At 45.8% G+C, this 20,242-nt stretch overlaps 1 protein-coding gene across 2 annotated transcripts; it reads right to left on the reverse strand.

The window, feature by feature from the left end:
- Window positions 1-325: 325 nt before the first annotated feature.
- On the reverse strand, window positions 326-19,312 carry SPAG5 (sperm associated antigen 5). Of its 2 annotated transcripts, NM_001205549.1 has the most exons (24): window positions 19,192-19,278; window positions 18,824-18,943; window positions 14,244-15,334; window positions 13,969-14,143; window positions 8,769-8,843; window positions 8,397-8,489; window positions 8,167-8,301; window positions 7,836-7,955; window positions 7,623-7,715; window positions 7,407-7,520; window positions 6,993-7,086; window positions 6,695-6,842; window positions 6,513-6,615; window positions 6,186-6,319; window positions 5,590-5,728; window positions 2,763-2,874; window positions 2,509-2,595; window positions 2,125-2,245; window positions 1,895-2,006; window positions 1,423-1,503; window positions 1,107-1,262; window positions 952-1,026; window positions 742-822; window positions 326-515 (listed from the first exon to the last, which is right to left on the reverse strand). In NM_001205549.1, exons 1-24 carry the CDS (start codon window positions 19,240-19,242, stop codon window positions 444-446), a joined length of 3,582 nt encoding a protein of 1,193 aa, NP_001192478.1. In that variant the 5' UTR covers window positions 19,243-19,278; the 3' UTR covers window positions 326-443. The 2 variants fall into 2 exon arrangements, with proteins under 2 accessions (NP_001192478.1, XP_059733786.1); XM_059877803.1 differs by lacking the exon at window positions 7,407-7,520 and having other exon boundaries at window positions 19,192-19,312.
- Between the last annotated feature and the right edge of the window lie 930 nt (window positions 19,313-20,242).

The raw sequence follows: 20,242 nt of genomic DNA on the forward strand, positions 1-20,242 counted from the left end.
AGGCAGCAACAGTGTGCGAGTCCAGGGCAGAGGGTTCTTTGTCCTGACCCCCTTATTCACCAGGGCTACCCCAGAGGGGGATGGAGAAGGTAAGAGAATGAAGCCTTGTCTGTTTCCCACCAGGCAGTGAGCCAGGGAACAAGCAGTCCAGTGCCCAGAGTATTTGGGGAAGCAAGAAAAGGAGTCAGGAGCTGGCTGTGGCTCTGGATGCGTTGGGAGGGGTGTGTGGAGGTAGGGAGCCCAGGCAAAAGGACCAAGCTGCCTCCCCCTGAGCTCATCTACCCACCTCCCACCCAAGAAATAAGATTCAGTGAGCCTGAAGAAATACATTAAATATACTTTATTTTATAAACAGAGCTGGCTCTAAGCCAATTGGTCCTGATGTTGGGGTAAGGGAGTGTTGCAGGTAAAAAGGGGTGCAACAGACTCCAGCTTTCAGTTTCTTAGCTCAGAAATTGCAGCAATCCCTGTAGCTCCTTGCAGCCGTTCACGACATCTGGGATGGACAGCAGAGTCTGGGAAGAGATTCAGAAAAGGCAGCTCAGGGTCACAAGCCAGGAAGCACCAGGCCTAGGAAGCACCCTCTTAGAGGGGAGAAAATGGAAGCCACAGAGAAGGCCACAACAGTGAATCAGGGCCCAGCTCTCAGCACAGGCTGCGAATCAGAGCTATGCTCATCAGTACCCCTGGCCAGGCCTTATGCCAAGTACCTAAGTTGCATCAATGCCCTCCCTCCTTTACCTCGTAAATATGCTGAACAGTGTCATCTAATTTCTTTAACTCCTCATCAGAGCGTCGCAGATTCTCTTCCAGGATGTTTCTCTAAAAAACAAATAGGCTGCATAAGTTCTATCCTTAAAAGAATGACATAGCTTGTGGGGAAAGGTAGACATGGCAGGGAAATTGCTAGAGGAGATGGGAAACAGCCTGGAATGGCATGGAAATCCTTACGTGGCTCTGGAACTTGACCATGAGTTTTGCCTTCTCATTTTTCATCTCCAGGAACATCACTCTCAGTTTATCCACCTATAGATACGTTCAGATGAGTAGGGGCACAGCCTAAGGTTCCCACCAGTTGCCCAGCTCTTTGGTTAACTCTGAGTCACCTCTTGGGAGAGCCACACTTTCTCCTGGATCCAGTTCGTGTCCATGGGCTGACAGTCGGGGTTCTGCTGGCCTGCCAGGGTCTCTTGGAGCACCTTAGTCTCTGTCTCTGCACGCCGAAGGGAGCGGGTGAGCTGGGTCACCTCCTCCCTAAGCCTCTGGGGATGAGAATGGAGAGGTATCTCGTTGCGCTCAAAGGTCCTCTCCATCCTTACCCCATGTGGTGAGCAAGGGTAGACCAGGGGACCCAATTCCCACATCTGGGACCCTGGCTATAGTGACACAGAAGGCAGAGGCCAGGCATCATGACAAACGTACTATGAGCTCGCCGCTCTTGTCTATCTGCTCCAGGATCTTCTCGTTTTGCTGCTGTATCACTTCCTGGAGTTCCTTTTCATTCTGTGAGAGAAAAGGAGGTGAGAAGGCAGTGGGAAAGCTGGCTTCTTTGCAGCCCTTGCCAAGAGATAAGATTTCATGCCTGACTCATGCTCAGCCCAGGTGATACCAATTACCAACACTCCAATTCTTCCTCTAGGGCTAGGTCAGGCCAGGCACATTTCCCTGTAGAGAGAGCTCTGCTAGAGTTCCTGACTTCTAGGTCAGCCTGGAAGATGGGTCAGCCTATAGCTGGTTCCCAATTATGTGAATTGTCTGACCCCAGGAAGGGCAAAACTAGGGCAATGGTTGGAAAATCCCCACCACCCAGATTCCTGGGGAGACAGCAGCTCCCCAGTGGGCCCGCACAGCTGCCCCAGTTCCTCATGGCTTCACTTCCAGGCCCCTCCTCCACCTTGTAGCGCAAGCACAAGGTCTGGTTCAGCTTCTCTATGTCCGCTTCCTTTGCCTTCTGGGCTTCCTGATGCTGTTCTTCCTGGGCCTGCAGCTGAGCCTGCAGATCGCATCTAAGGGAGGGAAGAATTCAGTATTATTCCTGCCCCCACCAGGGGCTGGCTGGGCCCTTGACATTAAGGGGCTGCTCACATGACCTGCCCTCTCTCACTAAGACTGCACTCCACTTACATCTTTTGCTGCAGAATCCTGACAGCCTCTTCTTTAGACTCCTGCAGCAAGGAACACAGGCTCTGAAGTTCCAGAGTCTTAGTACCCATTTCTGCCAGGCTCTTCTCAATGCCTGGGGTTTCTGAAAGAGAAAGTACTAGATGAGAGGCAAAGCCCTTTAACTCTGGAAGGAAGAAGTACATAGCCATCACTTCTTCCACTCTTATCCATGTTCCCCACCCATAGGATTTGAATATCCGGAACATTACCGATCCCCCAAAGGCAGAACTGAAATAAGCCCAAATAGAATTGAGGTTTTTAGAGCAAAGCACTTCTCACTGCTTTAGTCTTTATCATCACAACCAGATCTAGAAATGAGGCAGGATCCCTGGAGCCCATCCTAACCTGTAGGCTCAAGGGAAACTGTTGATGCTACTCTGGTGAAGGCACTCTTGTCACTTCCAAGCAAGGGCACAGGAGTAGATTCTGGGTCTGAAACAAAAACCAACCATGGCAGAGGGCCCCTCTGGTGACCCCGTCAAGGATCTGCCACCACAGAAACCAGGGAGAGACAGGGTCTGTTGGCAGCATCTTCAACAGCTGAAGATACCAGGAGAAGGGTCCCAACTTTCCCACCCTTCAATTCCTGGGCCTTTAACCTTCATCTGCCTCTGCTGTCTGGGGACTTCCCAAGAAAGTGCTGTCACTGGGCGGAGGGTGTTCCTGGGAAAAAGCACTGGCTGTGCTTATCGGGAGGGTCTCTGGTTCAGCCTGAGGGCAAGGGAGAAAAAATGTCAGCTGCTTTTCAGGGTTAGTTGAGTTCTCTGAACTTACACGTACTCACTAGCCATCTCCGTGGGAATGCTGTTCTATCTATCACCTCTCTTCTCTATCTTCAACTTTTCAATTAGTTCCTCTTCCTGAACTTAATTCTCTCTCACTAGAACAAGAATTTTTTTTAAAAAGCCTTCTTTTTACCTTAAGTACCCTTTTAGCTACTGCCTTTTCTCTTTCCCTTCAATTAAAAAAAAGGAAAGAAAAGCCTACATTTCTTGCCTAAAATTCCCACCATCTACGGAATCCCTGGGCCACTACGCACAGGATTCTGCCCCACCATTCCACCATTATTGGAACACCAATGGCATCCTCGTTATTTCGTGCTCCAAGGGCACCGTTACTTTCAAATGCAGTGGACTCCTTTCAGATCTTTACCTGACCTATGTAATAACCAATGACCACGTTCTAGTAGATATTTCATTTTCTTAGCTTTTGTGACATGACTGCTTCACAGATAGGACTCATACCTTTCTGGCTATTTCTTCTCTCTGTGCAGAGGTCTGTCTTTAACTGTGGGCTCCTTTTGGTTCATACTTGATCCCCTTTACACTCTAATTCATTCCCCACATGGCTTCACCTCAGGAGCTCCACAGAAACATCCACTTCTACACTGATGATCCTTCAATCTGTCTCTTTACAATTGGACTTTTCCCCAATCTCCTGGTGCAAAGGTTCAACTGCCTGTGAAAAATCTACCAGTCTGCTCCATGGTTCACCTGAAATTTACTATGTATAAAGCTGAGCTAACCATTTTTCCTGTCCCACCCCACTTTGTATTTAAGATCCTAGAGCAGGGGGGCAGCAAATTACAGCCTGTGGTTTAAATCTGGCCTGCCATCTGTCTTTGTAAATAAAGTTTTATTGAAACATTGCCACATCCATTTATTTACATACTCTCTATGGCTGCTTCTGAGCTACAAAGGCAGAGTTGAGTAGTTGAGACAGAGATCACATACCTCACAAAGCTGAAAATATTTATCATATTGCATATTACAGGAAAAGTCTGCCAACCTCAGTTCTAGAGAGTGTTGCCATCTTTCCAGCAAAAAAGATCATCAGTCACTCTTTCACCTTACTCCTATATCAAACTGGTCACCATATTCTATTACCTTCTGTTGTTACGTAATTGTTAAGTCATGTCTGACTCTTTTATGACCCCATAGACTGTAGCCCTCCAAGCTCCACTGTCCATGGGATTTCCCAAGTAAGAATACAGGAGTGGGTTGCCTATTTCCTTCTCCAGGGGATCTTCCCAACCCAAGGATCTAACCCACGTCTCCTGCATTGTAGGCAGATTCTTTACTGCTGAGCCACCAGAGAAGCCCTCTATTACCTTTACTTCCTTAGTATGTATTGAATTAATTCAATCCATCCCCTCTTCCATATCCCTTCTATAATTGCCATTAGTTCAAGTCTTCAAAAATCTGGCCTCCTGCCTACTTCTCCAGCCTCTTCCCCTTGTCATCCCTGCCCCACATAGCTTCTATAATCCACTCATACAGGGCTACTTCCCAGGCCCCAAACTCGCCACATTCCATTATGAGCAGAGCCTTGGCCTTGTTCACCTGGTTAGTCCCAGCACCTGACCCAGGTCTTGTTACAGGGTAGACACTATAAAAAGTACCCCTAAATGCCTCTATGACTTCCATATGCTGTTCCCTCTGTCTGGTGGGCCTTCCTGTATACCCACCCCTGCTCTACAAACTTATAACCTCAAGACTCTGCCCAAGAGTCACCTGCTCTGAGATGACATCCTAACTCTCCAAACTAAAGCTGATGCTCCTTTCTCTGTGGCCATTCAGACAACCTTCTATCACAATCACAAGTCAAAATGACAAATTTACATCTGTCTGTCTTCCCAAGACTAGATTTCTGTGCTTATCACATGCTGGGGAATGGCGTCAGCTCATAAGCAATTTGATTTCAGGATTCTGGCTCTGCCCTTAACTGTTGAATAAGCTAATTAACTCTGCAGTCTGAAAGATATCCACCATTTACTCTGCAGTGTGCACTGTGGGGAAGCCAAAGAAGCAATGCTAAACTTCTGCTTGCTATAAACACAGTCTAGCAGAAGAGACCAAACATCCAAGGAAAATTAATACAAGTGAAAAAGGAGAGTAAGCTCATGAGAAATATAGCAGGAGATCACTGAGTCCACTGATGTTTGGGAACATTTCAAAGAAGGTGAACCAGGGAGGATTTTAATAGGAAGGAAAAGTCATTTCCAGTTTCAAGATAGAGGAGAATGAACATGGTAACAGCCTGCATCCAGGTAAGAATGGAAATGAGATGTGTGTGCAGTGTGTAGGCAGTCTAGTGGGAGTAAAGAGTTCATAATAGGAAAGAAGGAGACAGACAACAGGCTGAAGATATCCTGTAGGCAACTGAAAGTCACTGAAGGTCACAGAGATGGAACAGTATTTTAGGAACACTATTCTATACAATAAAGATACAACTGGAAAAAACCTCAGTAAACCAAGATTAGAGGGGAACTTCCTCAACTTGAATCCTTTTCAGCATCAGGGGGGAAGTTCTAGCTAATGCAGTAAGAAAGGGAATAAAAGGTTTACAGACAGGGAAGGAAGAAATAAAACTGTCTTTATTTGAAGATATGATCATAAAGGAAGAGAAGGAAACCCCATATCCTACCTTCTCCTTTAGTTTCGTCTGTAGGAAGAGGGTCAGGCTATGGAGTTGCTCCGTCAGCACCCCCAGCTCTTGGGAATACTGGCGCATCTTCTCCAGGTCTTGCTGCCGTGTTTCCGCTACAATGCTGGCTAGTTTAACTCTGAAATAAGGAAGGATATAAGGAATTTTAGCATTGAAATAAGGAAGGGCTTCCCACATAGCTCAGCAGTAAAGAATCCTCCTGCAATGCAGGAGATGCAGGTTCAATCTCTGGGTCAGGAAATTCACTGAAAAAGGACGTGGCAACCCACTCCAGTATTCTTGCCTGGGAAATCCCATGGACAGAGGAGCCTGGCGGACCACCATCCATGGGGTCAGAAAGAGTCAGACACAACTTAGCAACTAAACAACAATAAGAAAGGAACAGAGAAGATGGCCAAACACCAGGTGACCTTCTCCAAACACCTCCCCAAACCGCCCCCACAGAACTGCATTCAAAGCGAGAAACAAGAGGCTCTCGGACCCTGGTATGATTCCCTTCTTGGAGACTTCCACTTCCAGAAGCAGGCCTGGGAAAGAAGTCCTCAGGGAGAAGCACCGAGAGGTAGAGATCTTACTTCAGGTTCTCCACGGTGTCCTTGAGGCCCTCACACTGCATGCTGCGCTCCCGGAGCACTTCCAGCGTGGTTTTCAACTGACACTCAACCTGGCCCAGCTCCAGGTGAGCAACCTGATTCTCCTGTTCAGCAAACTGGGGAGACAGGAGAAAGAAGGAAGGCAAGGAGTGAGGGGGGGCAGGGCGGGGAAATGCATCCAAGTGGGACACTTTATAGAGTCCTGGGATCAGAGGCTTCTTCCAGTCCACAGTCTCAAACCCCACATCGGTACCATCAGGGATGAGTCACACTCCTGCCAGCCCCCCTGCCCCAGGCCACCTTACTTACCTCCAGGGTCTCCTTCAGGTCCTGCACCTCCTTGGCCAGGACCGCCTGTTGCTGCTGCAGCTTTGCCTGCACGTGTTTTAGCGCCATTTCTTCCTTTTGCCATCTGCCAGAGACCTTATGTGAGATTCCACTGGTCCCCTGTTCCGGGTGCTTACCGCCACCACAGCCCAAGAGGAACTCACTGAGCAGTCTGCTCCTCACTGTTCTGGGTGAGCCGGCAGAGCAACTCGTCCTTCATGGCCAGGTCCTGGGTACAATGGGCATGCTGACTCTGTAGCACTTTTAGCTGACTCTCTGTGCTGGCCAGAATCTGCAGCTGAGCCTGGAGATCTAGGCCAAAAGGATCCTAATGACAACATGTGGTCAGCAGGCCCAAACCTCCCCACACCTCTGCTCCAAAACAAGTGCTCTAGAGCAGCTATTGCTCCGCTGCCACACCCCAAGCCTCAGTAGGGTACAACTGCTTGCACCCATGCACACCTGCTGCCAGGCGACTGTTTTCCAACTCCAGTCGTTCTAATTGGCTTTTGCAGTCCTCTAAATGGGAAGAGACTTGTTCCAGCTCCCTGGAAACCTAGGAGAAAAAGATAGTTTTCTTCCCACAGTTCCTCCTGAATCAGGAGTCCCAAGACTTAGTCCAGTTTCTCTTTCCAGACAGGACAGCCAATCTCTCCTTGTTCACTGCAGCAAATAAGTCTAATCCTCAGGAAAAAGCAGAAACAGGAGAAAAGCTGATGAAGAAGGTGTGGAAGGCCACCTAACAGCAAAGGGACTGGCTGGTCTCCAAAGCCACAGATGAAAAGAAGATAGGTCTAGGGGAAAAGGCTCATCAGAAAGGCCTTTTGTGGAGAAGGAGGAGGAAACCAGGCCTAAGCAGTCCCCTCTCCTGTGTACCTGCTGCTTTTCCTCAATTGCAGCATCACGTTCCTGCAGGGTCTGCCGGCTCTTGGCTGTAAATTTCTCCGTGAGTTGTCGAAACCGGCTCAGCAGAGCTGTCCATGTTACATACTACCGGGGGAGGCAAATAGGTCAAGAGAGCATGCTTGAAAAAAGACTTCTAACAGGGCTGGCTGTGAGCAGAGGAGCAGTATAATGCCCGCCGATACTCACATCCAGTTGCATTGCTATCCAGTCCTGTTGCAAGGCTGAAGTAAGACTCGCTGTCTGCTGAGCCAACTCTTCTTGCTCAGTGTGAAGCCCTACCTACATGAGAAGGATTGCCAATGGAGGTGCCCCTTCCCATTGGATACTGGGAAGCATGGGTACATGACCCCCTCCCAGTGTGTCAACGTGGATCCCAGGAAAGAAGATGCCCTCAATTACCAGTTGGGTCTGGGTCTCCTTCAAAAGGCCTCTGAATTTCCCCATGGATGCCAGGTCCTGTTGCAGTTGGCTGATGCGCTGGCTGGCGTGTGCACAGAAGACCTCTAGCACTGTCTCTGCCTGTTTAAAATAAGAGGCTGTGAGGACATCGTGCACAGAAGGAAACAGCACAGAAAACCGTAACTACCCGTCACAGCAGTAGCTGAGTTCATTACTCCCCAAGGGCAGGCAGTTCTCAGGCCACCCATCTGTGACTCTAGTCAATTTGTATTCCTGCAGGAACCTTAGGAAGAGACCTCCCTCATCCAGGAATCAAAGCCTGACACCTTACCACATCCTTGCCTCTGAGGGCCAGTTCCTCTCTGTGCTTTGCCTCCTCCCTTTCTGCTTTGAGGCTCTGAAGCCTGGCCTTCAGTTTCTTCAACACATCAAAACAGCAGGACACCAAGGTTTCTGCACGCCGAGTCTATAAGATAAGAATCAGATACTGTGTCTGGTTTCTTTCTTTGGCTGAATTTCAGTCCCACCAGAGGTCTCTGCCTCCATCTTCATGCTGCTTACCTCCTGACTCAGAGCAGTCTTATCTTCATCTAAGTGCAGCAAAGACAGGTGAAGCAAGGATATCAGCTCTCTAGAGAGGAGCACCCATGATTGCTGTACAGGGAGAAGAGGTTAGGCTAGATCAAATAAAGTCATTAAGCAGGAAGTAAGCAGGGACACTGGAGGAAAGCCACTGACCCCAATTTCAAGCTCCCAATAAGGAAGAGATGTCCTTAACAAAAGGAAACCTCTCTTCACTCCCACGTTTGAGTACCATCATCTGCTCACCACTCCATTCTTTTTTTTTTTTTTTTTTTTTAATTTTTTTTACACCACTCCATTCTTGATCTTCACAGGAGACCCAGCAATGGTCTAAGGTCAGTCAACACTTACCATGACATTCCTGGCTTGCTGCAGAGCCTGTCCAACCTCCTGGCTCTCCTGAAGATGCTGAGGTTTCTTACTCATCTAGCCGGAGAAACAGGGTTGTTCCTTTTGCAGAAACAGTATGCAGTGCCAGCACCTTGTTCCCCCTCCCACCCACTGATATACAGGAGCCCTTCCTATTAAAAGCAGGAGCAAAGCTCACGGCTTGATGAAGCCAAGCTAGAAAAAATCCAGAGGTAGGTTAAAAGCAAAATTACTTTTTTAATTAAAAGTAATCTAAAAATTACTTTAAAAAATATTTTTGGGGGCTTCCCTGGTGGCTCAGTGGTAATGAATCCACCTGCCAATGCAGGAGACATGGGTTTGATCCCCGATCTGGGAAGATCCCACTTGCCACAGAGCAACTAAGCTCCTGTGCCACAACTATTGAACCTGTGCTCTGGAGCCTGGGGGCTGAAACTACTGAGCCCGTGTGTCACAACTACTGAGCCCTCATGCCTAGAGCCTGTGCTCTGTAACAAGAGAAGCCACCGCAGTGAAAGGCCCACGCACCACAACCTGAGAGCAGCCCCCACTTGCTGCAACTGGAGAAAGCCTGTGTAGCAATGAAGACTCAGCCCAGCCGAAACTGAATAAATAAATAAAATTTAAAATAACTTTCTTCTGATTATGTGTTTACTATAAAATTTTAGAAATGGAAAAGTGAACAGAATGGGAAAAGATTCATTATTAGTTTTACCACTGAGAGCCGTGATTCTCAACCAACAGCACAGCATTCACCCCAAGAGATTTCGATATACGTCCACAGCAGATTTCCTTGCTATAGGGATTTGCTATAACCGATGAGTCTACTACCTCCCTCAGGGGTCAGGGTGAAAAAAGTTGTAGACTACGGATTTAGAAGGAAATTACCGTATTCAGTAAATTCTAAGATGACTATCTTTTTACTTTTTAACACCAGTGACATTGGTATGCTTTTAAAATTGACAGTATCTTAGATTTGATGAAAGACAGTAATGCTTAAGAAAAAACACAATTGGTTTTGAGATTGAGATATATAAATAAAATTGGGGTCCTGCTTTTCCTGGGATTTCTTTGGAGAGAATGATGCTGAAGCTGAAACTCCAGTACTTTGGCCACCTCATGCGAAGAGTTGACTCATTGGAAGAGACTCTGATGCTGGCAGGGATTGGGGGCAGGAGGAGAAGGGGACGACAGAGGATGAGATGGCTGGATGGCATCACTGACTCGATGGACGTGAGTCTCAGTGAACTCCAAAAGTTGGTGATGGACAGGGAGGCCTGGCGTGCTGCGATTCATGGGGTCGCAAAGAGTTGGACACGACTGAGCGACTGAACTGAACTGAATGTCATTTAGCTCTGAGTTTATGTTCACTCTCCTCATTGAGAGCCTGAGACTAGGATATATGCTTTAGGAAGACCTATCAAAGTGGAGTATCACTCATTTTTAACTTCTGCTGATATTTTACTTCATGTCAAAACCTCTGAGAGGTGAAACATGATTTCCTTTTACCAGGAACTTACATTAAACTTATTTTTCCATGCTATTAAAAACTCTTCAGGGGACCTCCCTGGCAGTCCAGTGGCTAGGAGTGTTTTCACTGCAGGGAGTACGGTTTTGATCCCTGGTCGGGGAACTAACATCCTGCATGCAGTAAGGCATGGCAAAAAACAAACAAACAAACAAAAACTCCTCATGAACATATTTTTAAATAACTGTAGATTATCTACATTTTATGATGTACCATTATTTTCTTTTTCATGTTTTTAAAGTTATCTGTATGTGGAATTTTCCCCCCCTTAGGATATACACCTAGAAGTGGAGTTGCTGCTGCTGCTGCTGCTAAGTCACTTCAGTCGTGTCCGACTCTGTGCGACCCCATAAATGGCAGCCTACCAGGCCCCGCCCTCCCTGGGATTCTCCAGGGAAGAACACTGGAGTGGGTTGCCATTTCCTCCTCCAATGCATTAAAGTGAAAAGTGAAAGTGAAGTAGCTCAGTCGTCTCCGACTCTTAGCGACCCCATAGACTGCAGCCTACCAGGCTCCTCCGTCCATGGGATTTTCCAGGCAAGAGTACTGGAGTGGGGTGCCATTGCCTTCTCCCAAGTGGAGTTACTGGGTCAAAAAGTTTGAACTGCTTTAAGCAGTTTAAACTGCCCTTAGAAAGGCTGAACCCATTTAAAGGCATAATGTTCAAACAAGAGGATAAAAAATGTTTAAGTAATAATAACGTTAAATATAACTTTTAAGACATTAAAAAAAAGGTTCAACCAATTTATGCCTTACTGATGATGGGGCAATATTTACCACCACTATCTATTTTATTCTTTGCTATTTCATCAGAAGAAAATAGCATTTCATGTGCAATTTGCATTTATCTGATCATCAAAAATGGTAACCTTCTCAAATATTTACCATTTTAATTTTCTTAGTCTCTAAGGTCTGTTCACTATCTTAGAGCAGATGAAAATTGTGGTGTGCTATGTGAAGTAGATAACTGTGATCTCAAAGGCAGCAGAGCCATAGAGAAACTTCAAAGTTCCAAGAGAAAAGTGGGAAGCCTTCATTACCACTGCAAGACATACATCGCCTAGGGAAAAGCCTAGTGCTGGAGCAGCAGTGCTGAGTCACGACGCTGCAGCAGTCTGGATGTAAGGAGGCAGATCTCCCGGCGTCCATCACTCCCGGCCCCAGCAAAGCAGGCCTCCCTCCTACTGTGTTTTACAGTAAGGACATGGAGTCCCTCACTGAGCCCTGGAACAGGGCATGCATACTGCTTAGGGCTGGGCAGTCAGGCCAGTGATGAGATTAGCGTCAATGAGGCAGCCAAGCACAAAGACATGAGACTGTTGTGGGGAATGGCTGAAGGTACTGTCATTTCCTCTCTTTGGTTCTGCTTCAGTGGTATCTCAAAGGATTTGGCAAGGTACAGATGGTCAACTTGGGGTCGGGGAGAACAAGGTCAAGGACCAGAGGAAAGGATACAAAAATAAGAAAACACAGGAGAGAAACTGAGCAGCTGGAAGAATGATGAGCCTGTGGTTTCCAGGATTTTGGCAAAAGGTAAAGTCATTATTTGAGGATATTTTCAACCCAGAGAAGACTTTTGTTTGTTTGTTTTTTGCCCAGCTGAGTGGCTCGTGGGATCTCAGTTCTCCAACCAGGGATTGAACCCCGGCCTTCGGCAGTGAGAGCATAGAGTCCTAACTGCTGGACTGCCAGGGAATTTCTGAGACCATCTCTTCTTAGCAGCAGCCCCTATTATCTCAACAGCCATAACACAGAGGGTCTCAGTTTCTTCCCTGACACATTCCCTTACATCCTCAACCTATGCTGTCACAGCAAGAATCCTCTAGGACAATGGTCTTTAACTGTCATCCTCTGATATCTCCTACAATAATTTTGAAAGATGGAGTAGTCTGATGTTTAAATTGTTCAAAGGCTGTAATTTCCACCACCTTATAAATGTTGACAGTTTGAAATAAAACTGTTACATCACCCCCAAATATACCCAATGGTATAAATATTACAAATACCATGATTTATTATCTGTTTGATATTTTTAAAAAATATACACACAACCACTTTAAGTCAGAAATTTTATATCATCCTTTTTTCTCCTTAAACCTCAGTTTTTACTCCTCTCAGAATTTTATCCTAATGTAATATATTTTTACACTTTAAATCAAGATCTCTGCAACAACAACAAAAGTTCACCTAAATTGAGATAAATTTAAAACATTTCCTAATTGCTCTGACCATAAGACTTTACGTGAAAAAACTCTTGGATGGACAAATATTTTCATCAGTTGTCTATGAATCACTATTATAATTAAAATCATACACATACCTAGTAAAATTTTACTGGAGATCATTCATTGATACTAATGAAATGGATAAACCAGTCCTCTCCTTACCAGTTCATGTGTCTGTGGATTATTATAATTCCTACAGTAAGACATAGTTCAACAACGATTCCATGTTTGATGAAAGTGAAAGAGGAGAGTGAAAAAGTTGCCTTAAACCTCAACATTAAGAAAACTAAGATCATGGCATCCGGTCCCATCACTTCACGGCAAATAGATGGGCAAACAATGGAAACAGTGACAGACTTTATTTTTTAGGGTTCCAAAATCACTGCACATGGTGACTACAGCCATGAAATTAAAAGATGTTACTTCTCGGAAGTAAAGTTATGACCAACCTAGACAGCATATTGAAAAGCAGAGACATTACTTTGCCAACAAAGGTCCGTCTAGTCAAGGCTATGGTTTTTCCAGTAGTCATATATGGATGTGAGAGTTGGACTATAAAGAAAGCTGAGCACAGAAGAATTGATGCTTATGAACTGCGGTGCTGGAGAAGACTCTTCAGAGTCCCTTGGGCTGCAAGGAGATCCAACCAGTCCAACCTAAAGGAGATCAGTCCTGGGTGTTCATTGGAAGGACTGATGTTGAAGCTGAAACTCCAATACTTTGGCCACCCGATGCAAAGAGTTGACTCATTTGAAAAGACCCGATGCTGGGAAAGATTGAAGGTAGGGGGAGAAGGGGACAGGATGAGATGGTTGGAAGGCATTACCAACTCAATGGACATGAGTGTGGGTAAACTCTGGGAATTGGTGATGGACAGGGAGGCCTGGCATGCTGCAGTCCATGGGGTCACAAAGAGAAGGACACAGCTGAGCGACTGAACTGAACTGAACTGATGCCTATTTTCCATTCTTATAGGTACAAGATTCATGTGAGGGAATTCCCTGGCTTTCCAGTGGTTATGACTCCAGGCTCCCTGTGCAGGGGGTATGGGTTCAAACCCTGGTCAGGGGAATAAGATTCTTCATGTTGCATGGCATGGCCAAAAAAAAAAAAAAAATCTGGCAACAGTGCATTTGGAAGATGAAGATCTAGAAAACAATTCCTTTAAAACGTCCCTTGCTGTTGATGTATGGCAGAAACCAAAGCAATATTGTAAAGCAATTAAAATAGATGATTAAAAAAATTTTTTTTCAATTAAATTAAAACAAAACACCTTCCTTGCTTACATTCCCTGGAAAATCTTGATGCATCCCAGGGGTATAGTGTGTACCCACAGCTCTAAGGGATCTTCCAGACCCTCAGCTTTCATACTCACTTTAAGGAAGAGGGCCCATTGAGATCCTCCATGCTTCAGGAGGAACTATCTTACCTCGTTGGGAAGGGTGTCAGTCTGTGTGCTGCTGTCCCGGACTTCGGGGTGAGGGCCGCTCTGCTGACTCTTCCAGTCCCGCAGCTGGCGGGAGAGAACCTCCAGGATGACAAGAGAATTCAGCAGGTTATCTTCCAGGTCATGCCGAGACAAGGCAGTCAGATCTGGAGAACGGCTGTGGTAGGAAAAGAACATGGGAAGAAGAGAGGGAGAGGGATGGGAGTGATGGATCCAGGCAAATGAAGCCCCGGAGTACAAAGACACAGGACACTTACCCCCACAGGAGGTGCTCTGTCTCAGAGGCACTGTCCTTGGTGCCCACCAGGCCTGTCTGGGATGTGTTTGTACTCCTTTCCTGTTGTGCTGGGGGAGTAAACCAAGTCCCCACCGAGCAAGCAGAGAAAGGGGTAGTGCCGATTGCAGCATTCTGAAATGCAGAGGGAAGGGATAAGCTCTGGCGGAGATTTTCTAGCATGACTGAGGTATTGACACCTTTTTCCAGCCAGGCCAGGGGTGACATCCAAGGCCCTACATCAGAGCCAGGAATGCCACTGGCATCTTTTCCTGCTGGCCCAGGAACCACCTGTGATTCCATTTCTCCAGGATTTGGGCTTGGGCATGTGGATGGAATATCGTCTGTATTTGACACAAGTGCTTGATGTCCCAATTCAGCCTCCTCAGGGAGTGTGGGAAAGCTCATTTTCCTCTCCTCTATAGCTCTGTGCTCTAAAATATCCCCTTCTGGGTCCACATGACTGACAGGGCAATCTGCCGCTAAGGCAGTTGAAGGGGAAAGCCAGAGCAGGGAGGAAGGCAACAAGGCATTACTTTCCGAAGGAACTAAGTCCTCAGGCTCAGCCTCAGTGCTCCTGTCCTTCAGGCTTTCCTTGGAGCAATGTAACTGCTGCTCAGAACAGGGATTTGGTGGGGACTCCAAGAGCTGGGATGGAGGATCCTGAAATGCAGGTATCTCAGGCATACCAGGAACAGTTTCTGAAAAGCTGTCTTCCATACAGAAGTCTACCCCCTTTCTCAGCAGATCTCCTGGCCTCAGAGGCTCATCTAGAGAGAAGCTGTTTCCCTCTGCCATCGAATCTAGACGGTCCGCAAGTGTAATGTCTTGCTGCTGCCTCCCTGGAGAAGGTACAAGGACCATGGTTTTAACCACATTGTTGTCCCGTGGGTCTACTCCTTTCTCACAGGTTTTGGGAGTAGAGTTGGTTTGGGGAATCAGATTTAGGGGCTGCTCATCTGATTCGTGTTGATAAGCTTCTAGCCACTTTGAGGGATGGCCGAACTGTTCTGAAGGGGAGTCTGTCTTCCTAGCATTGACAAAATCTGGCGGAGATGAGTTGTTGCTGCCTTCCTGCCAAAGAAAACAAAAGCAGTTGACTAAGACAGTCAATTCTAGTTCGCAATATACAATTATGGGCTCAGGATATTGTCTGAACTCAGAAAAGGAAGAGTTCTTATTACCTTTGCCTGGGTAAGAACTTGGCTAAGCCTTGCTGCTTACTAAAGAGACCCAGTAGAAAAGTTGGAAAGACGTTCTGGGTCCTTCCAAGTGAACCAGGTTATAGTATAAACAAGGCTAAGATATTCTGTCCATGTCATATGGAAATGGTAGCTTGAAAATGACCCTCCTCTTCTCCAATCCTAACTCCAACCTAATTCTAGGGTAGGAGGAATCCCTGGCTCAAGTTCTAGACTTGGTGTAAGATTTTCTTCTTTTTGGAACAGATGAGAAATTCGGGACTAGAGTTAGAGAGCCCTTGGCCCACAGAGATCCATGTATTCTTGGGAGAAAAGGCAACATTAACCTATGCTAGTGACCTAGTCTCCCTGGGTGCAAGCGCTGAGGTTTTCCTGAACACATGAGTTGAAGCCATTCAACTCTTGGGATCTGAAGAGCTCTAGCCTTTGTAGTAGGGGAGAATGAATGGCCGAAAGACTTCTTCCTGGTGCACTGATAAGGGACTGCTGCTGCTAAGCCGCTTCAGTCGTGTCCGACTCTGTGCAACCCCATAGACAGCAGCCCACCAGGCTCCCCCGTCCCTGGGATTCTCCAGGCAAGAACACTGGAGTGGGTTGCCATTTCCTTTTCCAATGCATGAAAGTGGAAAGTGAAAGTGAAGTCACTCAGTCGTGTCCGACCCTCAGTGACCCCATGGACTGCAGCCTTCCAGGCTCCTCTGTCCATGGGATTTTCCAGGCAAGAGTACTGGAGGGGGGTGCCATTGCCTTCTCCAGATGACAACCTCTCAATTGGCGGCTCACAGGAATAGAGACCATTGAACTTTATACCACTTGCAGGACTGCTGGTTTTGAGATTCAATGAACAACAATAGGAAAATATGAATATACTTATGTGGATCTAGTAGCCAGAAAAAGGACAAACTCTGAGATAGTTAAGAAAGGTAGACCCTACACAGCTGATGGAAGAAAGAGATGACAATTTGCACCCCAAAAAATTTATGAATATATAAGAAAATCTGAGTACAACTCACACACACAAAGACTTCCTGGAAATAATAAATGTTACCTGTATTTATTTATATTTAAATTATTTTTTTGTTTTGTTTTGGCTGCATGGCATGTGAGATATTAGTTTCCTTACCAAGGATCAAACTCGTACCCCCTGCAGTGGAAGTGCAGCGTCCTAACCACTGGATCGCCAGGGAATTCCCATGGAAATAATAAATATTACTTTTAAAGAAAAAACTTCAGTAATATGAATTGAAAGAGGATGATCAGGGTTAAGAAAGGAATTGCTGGCCAGAACAATCAAGTGGAAGAAAACCTTTAAAGATACAAAGAAGTATAAATCTGAGGGAAAAGCTAAGAGAATTGGAAGATAAATCTAGTAAACCTAACATGTGAATAAAAGAATCTCCAGGAGAAAAGAGAACACCCATAGGTCTGGCACTGATTAAGAAGTATTAGAAGAAAATTTCTCTAAGGTAAAGAAAGATTTGAGTTTGCATATTAAAATAGCTCACCAAGCTCTAAGCAGGATTGATCAAGGAAATGAAAAAATTTCTAAACTACCAGAACAACAAGATATTTTAGAAGCTTTAGATATAGAGACTAATTATTTATTTAAAAAAAAAAAGAAAGAGTCAGACTTATATGAAATTTCTAATTTACATCAGTGGATGAAACGTAAGATTGACCTAAAAAGGGCTTCTGATATTCTAGCAGTGTCCTTGGGTATTGGTTACAATGATGTGTGCTTTACACAAACTTGTTAGGCTCCATGTTTTATGCCCTTTCAAGTATTTTATTGCAAATTTTTAAGTTTTTATTTCAAAGTGCTTAAGAAAACGTAGAAAATAAAGGGATGGCAAAGAGATATCAGGCAAAAACAAAGCGAGCAGAGGCAGCAATATCAGTATCAGACAAGGTAGAATGTAAAGTTATAGCACTTCTGTGACAAGACAAAATTAAAGTTATATGATGAAAAAAAAAAAATCAGTCTGCATTACATAGCCCAAAAGCTAAATATACAAACCAAACACTTTTAGAAATGTAAAAATGCACCTTAAAGCATTTGCTATGTTTATTAAGTTCCTATTTATTCCTTAAGGAGTAGACATTTGCAAATCATATATCAGAAAAGGGGTTAATATCCAGAATAGACAAAGGACTCCTACAACTCAACAACAAAAATAATCCAATTTAAAAATGGGTAAAGGACTTGAATAGATATTTCTCCAAAGAAAATATATGAATGACAACTAAGCATATGAAAGTGTGTTAGTCACTCAGTCGTGTCCTACTCTTTAAGACCCCATAGACTGGCAGCTTGCCAGGCTCCTCTGTCCATGGGATTCTCCAGGCAACAATACTGGAATGGGTTGCCATTTCCTTCTCCAAGCATATTAAGAGATGCTCAAAAACTTCCAGAAATGTCCAGGACCAGATCATTTCACAGGTTGAATTTTACCAATCCTTCAAAGAAAACATAATACCCATTTGTCTCAAGCTCCTCCAAAAAATTTAAAAGAACACTTCCTAATCCATTTTACAAGGCCAAAATTACACTGATACCAAATCTGAACAAGGATAACACAAAACTCAACAGATCTGGCAGACTGAAAGATGGGCAAGGACAGGGTAATTAACTATCTGCTTATGAAATAACAGAATGTGACATTCTTTGAATAGTAAATATGCTTTTTTTTTCATATGTTCACGGAACACTCACAAAAAAATTCACCCTATACTTGGCTAAAAAGACAACAGATTACAGTCCGATCATAATGTAAGAAAATAAATTTAAAAGGTGACACAAAATGGTTTTTAAGCACTTGGAAATCAAGAATCCCTCCTAGATAGCCCCAGGATTAAAGATAAAAATCAAAAGACAGTTATAAACTAGCTAAAAAGCATGACAAAGGATGACTATAATATAATAAGAACACTTAGAAAACAATGAAAAAGAGATAACAACCCAATAGAAAAATAAGCAAATAATATAAATAAGCGTTTGACTACCTCTCGGAACGGATGGATATTGGCTCATTCTTGCAGCTGACTGACTTCTCCATAAGTGAGCCCTTATTAAGAGGAGACCACTAATCAAAGTGATAGTATTTCTGAGACGTTTGGTAAAGACTGAAAGGGGGAGGAGGTGATAAAAACTAACACCTAAATAGAGATGTGGGCTCTCAGTGGACTTCCTTTAACGACCCTAGGGCACCTCTCTGTTGGCCTGAATAGATGTAAGTGGATGTCGTCTAGGCAGAAAACTTCATTATCGTTATTAATTACGTTCCAGCCCTGGCCCTCTGTTCCTCTGAGCTCTCGGCCTCGGCAAAGAGCCCAGTCGAGAGACTGGCCAGGCGAATCTCACCTGCAGCCCCAGTTTGCATGGTGATGGGGTCGGCGAGTGTGGGGGCCCTTTTCCAGAGTTGGTGGGGGCGTCGGGCTGCAAGGCAAGTTCTCGAAGAGGCGTTCTCATAGCTGCTTTTCCCTAAGAAAGAAGAGAGCATGAAAGTAAGCCTGGGCTCTGCCAACCGGCCCTAAGAAGCTCTCCTCCCTCAAGCTCCGGAGCAATAAACAAGAGTAGGCTCCAACCCCAGTGCTCCGAACATCAGGACCGGAAAACTCCACACGCCCCCCGCCTCAGGCTCGACTCTTGCTTTCCAAAACGCTCGGCACAGCCACAGACCCCCGAAACCCCGGTCTAGGTCTCTCGCTCCATGAGGCCCTTCGGCTCACCGGCTGGGGCGAAGGCGACAGGCTAAGATTGAGTTTTTTCATCCGCCACATCTTCGACACAGAACGCGGGATGAACACCTCCCACACGTAAGAGACAACGCCATGCCTACCCGCCGCCTTTATTTGAACCTGCTTCGCGCTTCCCGATTGGCTGCGAAGCCTCAGTGCGTCAGGCGGGCGCGTCCGCTCCGGACTGGGGCCCGGCGGGCAAGGGCGGGGCTTGGATTGGCCCCTCCCGGCCATGCCCACCGTGGGCGCGCGCGCGCGCGTGTGCCCTGCGGTCTGATCCCCAGCGTCAACCCTCGATGCGGGCGGTGGGAGAGGGGCGCTCAACGCCCAAGGCCAGTCTTTCGGCCTCACCTCCGAGAGCGTAATGGGTAGCTGGACGGTCGAGGAATCCATCCCTCTAGTTTCGAGAAGGCCACTCTCACTCCCAGTCAAAAAAGTTGTCCCCGTGGCCTGGCCTTAGAAGTCTCTCGCTCAGGTTTCCCACAGTTACTTTAGCCGTGACCAGCAGGAGCCGGCCGAGGGGTCTAGAAGGGAAGGTAAGTGGAGTGGTTTTGTTTTTTCACTTAGGTTGCTTGGTCCGCGAACAGGTCTTGCGTCCGTGATGAACTCAAACAGCCTGCGCTGTCATTTAACCTCTCCAGAATTTCTGGTGTTTTCTTAGGACTTACCTCAGAGCCCGCAACAAGTTTACTTAAACAGTCATAGCTCACAAGTATCTGGACATTTATTAAGGCACCTGGCACTCTTCCAGATGCCTTTTATATCTCCTTTAATCCTTAAAAGAACTATGAAATAGGTGCTGTAAATATTCCCGTTTTACAGACATAGGAACTGGGTCACACGTAATGTCTTTTGTTCAATGCCCCTCAGGTAGTGGCAGGGTACAGATTGCCACCCACACTACCAACTATATTCTATTGTCTCTTGAGACCCGTGTGTGAAACTAGCTACTGGAAGTGGGATTGATTTTGGAAAACAGCCTAAAGGTAAGTATTTGGAGTTATAGTTTATTACGAAGTATGTTCGTTTCAACACTCACAGG

Source organism: Bos taurus, chromosome 19, assembly GCF_002263795.3.
Source record: "Bos taurus isolate L1 Dominette 01449 registration number 42190680 breed Hereford chromosome 19, ARS-UCD2.0, whole genome shotgun sequence".
Taxonomy (NCBI): domain Eukaryota; kingdom Metazoa; phylum Chordata; class Mammalia; order Artiodactyla; family Bovidae; genus Bos; species Bos taurus.